Here is a 3,495-nt window from a genome sequence, read left to right on the forward strand (position 1 = left end):
ATTGCATCCAATTACTTGTCTAAACATCCTAATGGTGGCCATTCATCAAGACAGTTAGATAGTTTAAAATAGTGGTCAATAATTCAAAGTGTGCATGCAATCAATCATAAGCAATTAAATAAAAATTACATACTCATGCTAAGGCTCAAGGCTTCGCCCTAGCAAAAGAAATTAGTTACGCATATTCATAATTGAAATCATAGAAAATATTATTAAGAAGAAAATGAATGAAAACACCTTAAAGTAGAAAATCTCCAAGAACCCTAGCAAAAGTTCTTTTGTCTTTGAAGTTGAATAATAATAAGCGTCCAGAAAAACTGTAGACGGCCAAGCAATATATTTGCTAAGCCATCGCACAAACCCTAAAACATAAGTCTCTTATTCCAACTAGGAAACTAAATAATAATAAAATATCTTAGAAAATAAAGTCCTAATTAAACTAGGAGAATCTGCCAGGTAACTGTACAGCCACGTTTTAGTCTCAGATATCCTCCAAATCCGGCCTATGATAGCTTGTTTTGAAGATCAAGACGTTTTGAACACATCTCCAGAAGGCCATGAACCCATCCGAGGTCATCTTGGGCTCCAAAAACACAATTCAAGCCCAAAACGTCATTATTCCAGCACTGCACATCGCTCATTTATTTTATTGCCAGAAAATAACCGTTTGGTGAAAAAATCTGATATTTTGACATGATCGAGCTAAGTGACTCACGAACGTCCTCCAATTGGAATTTCTCCAAAATTCGTCCATTTGACCACGTTTTGCTCTAGAGGAAGTCGAAAGTCCTATATTAGAAATACAATTCAAAGTATCAAAATTCTTTCAAAATATTAACCAAAATATACTAAGAATATGGTTAAATATATAATATAAAATCTACTCATTAGATTACATCATTGAGTATTTATACAAGAGCTGTACACTGACAGCAACAGAATGCCAAACTATTTACAAAATTGATACTGTTAACTTTTGTTTTTTACAAAACTATCCTTAATAGAACTATATGATTAAAATATATGAAAATATAATCACATCACGCTGCAGTATTCTCCTCCACAACCAAGACTTAGGTGGTACTCGGAGGCCGTCATAGCCACTTAAGCCAATTTTGGGTGATCTCGGGACCACCAGGTACCTTAATAGATTCGTCCTCCTTGGTGTCATACATAAATACATTACTACTAATAATTAAGCTATTGATTCTTGAAATCAAAAGTATAACTTGTGGCAATTTAATAAAAATAATATATTGTTATGTCTACAATTTGAGTTTAGAGGACCAAGTAGAGACATTCAATTGATCAATAAAAAAAATAAAACTACATCGGGAAGGGGATAATAAAATTTCATATGCGAAAGTTAAACGTAGCACAACATGAGATTTAGAACAGCGCTAGGCTATGAGTACTACTTTTGTGGATATGATGTCAACAAAACAATGTTCCATCGATATATCTTAAATTTGAACTTAATTCACTTGATTGGAACAATACTTTCCACATAAATAAGAGCTTGGTAATCTCTAACTTCATTGAGAATAGGAGGAATATGAAGATAGTTGAGATTTCCGGTACTGGAATTATAAGAGGTGGGTCTTCCATCGGAGGCAACCATAAGAAGCTCATCAGTTTTCCAAAATGCAAATGGATTCTCAATGCCTTTCAAGGGTCCAAAGGTTAGGAGTTTTGTCCAAGAACTCTTAACTCTGTCATAATCATCCATTACCCATATTTCACATAATGTAGAATCCGTATCACTTGGATCGCAACAAGAGCAAAAAGAAGCAATTGATTTATTACATAGAAAAATATTAGAAAACTCAAAATCGGTTTCTCTCCTAGAAGGCAATTGTATTCTACGAAATATCTCATCACCTAAATCAAATGAAAGTATGTATTTCTCGCCATCGGTTGCAAACCAATAACAAAATCTCTTCAAGTAAACTGAAAAAGAATAATGAGTGGTTTCACTTGATATATCAATCTTGATCTGTCTCCAAGAGTTAGCAGCCGTGGTATATACCTCAGCCGTGTGAGGAAGAGCAATACGATGATAATAGTATTGCTGATCATCTGAATACTCACAATTTTCTATAATTTGCACAACCTTGTATTCTTTAGCTTTGCAATCATAACCAAATCCTAATGCTCCGAAGATCGTCTCCAATTCGAATTTTCCCTTAGGACGGGAAGGTAAAAGAAGACATGAATGGGGAAGTTGCCTGAATTCCCCCGTTGCAGGATTGCATAAAAGAACATTTATCAAATGAAGATTTTTCCCTGCTATTACACAGACAATCCCATTGCAATAGCTGTCAATATGTACAAAATCATGACCTTCCAGTGGAAAAGGTATATTTAGGTCTCCAACATCATAATGAAGGTTATGCTCATCACTATCAATGGAAAGATTAATCAAGGACCAGAAAACTTCTGGTTTCCAACTGTTATCCGGGAAAACATGAGCCTGAGAACGGTTGAGAAGGATGCAAGTGGAGGATGATAGTTTGTTGTCCACGGAATTGTTGAGGTGTTTGGCCACAAAACCTGGACTATTGATGAGAGTGCACCAAGACTTGCGTATGCATTTGAATCGCATCAGAGACTTGGGCGACAACCTAGATAGTGTTTCAATCACCCTATCTTCAGGAGTTTCACTTTCATACACCAGGGACATTTTGGTAATTTTGTTCCAGAGGAATTCTTCACGTATATATACACAGGAAAGAAAACCACCAATTTGAGAGCCAGACTAGATCAAAATACAAGTCCCTAAGGCCTGTAGATCGAGGTTCAATTTCAACAGTACTAAATAAATAGGGGCGATCGAGTCAGTTTCGAGTTTTATGGAGGATCATATGTTTAAATTTTACTATTTTTAATCTTTTTATTTGATACAAAACTAACCATTCAAATTTTACTTTTTAATTCTACATTAAATTTATAATAGACACATTTTCAATGTTTTCTTTCTCAGTAATCATTTTGAAATTAAATAACCAAAAGCATTCTTAAATCATAAAATAAAATAAAAAACTAATTGTTGTTTTTGTTTTACAAAACGGACCCTTACTTTTTGCAGGAGAATACTCATAGGCTTTTCGTATTTAAAAGAATCTGTTAATAATTCGCAACCTTACTTCTGTAGATGACAGACTAAAAAATTAAAGGAGTTTTAACGAAAAGTCTACAGTACTGTTCACTTTAACGAAAAATCATTTTTTTACACTAAAAAGTCAAAATTGGTATTATTCACTTTATTCTTTATTTTGTCCTTATCGTTAAAACTCAAAGTTTTCAAGTGTCTTTCATTAGTTTTCCTAAAAATTAAAGTAGAATAATCTAAAGACACCTTACAGAGAATGCAAAGTTAATATAAGTTCTAGAAACTAGAATATGATTGTGTTATTGTGGTGCATCATTTTGAAGATTTTTTATTTTATTTTATTTTGGTCAAATGATTATATTAGTGGGTTAAATTGTTAAATG

The 3,495-nt window shown here is 33.4% G+C and overlaps 1 protein-coding gene across 1 annotated transcript; it reads right to left on the reverse strand.

Annotated features, from left to right (window-relative positions):
* Positions 1-1,388: 1,388 nt before the first annotated feature.
* On the reverse strand, positions 1,389-2,808 carry LOC126609799 (F-box/kelch-repeat protein At3g23880-like). The gene has a single exon (XM_050277727.1). It carries the CDS (start codon positions 2,681-2,683, stop codon positions 1,481-1,483), a length of 1,203 nt encoding a protein of 400 aa, XP_050133684.1. The 5' UTR covers positions 2,684-2,808; the 3' UTR covers positions 1,389-1,480.
* Between the last annotated feature and the right edge of the window lie 687 nt (positions 2,809-3,495).

The sequence above is a fragment of the Malus sylvestris genome, chromosome 17, assembly GCF_916048215.2.
Source record: "Malus sylvestris chromosome 17, drMalSylv7.2, whole genome shotgun sequence".
In the NCBI taxonomy this organism is placed as follows: domain Eukaryota; kingdom Viridiplantae; phylum Streptophyta; class Magnoliopsida; order Rosales; family Rosaceae; genus Malus; species Malus sylvestris.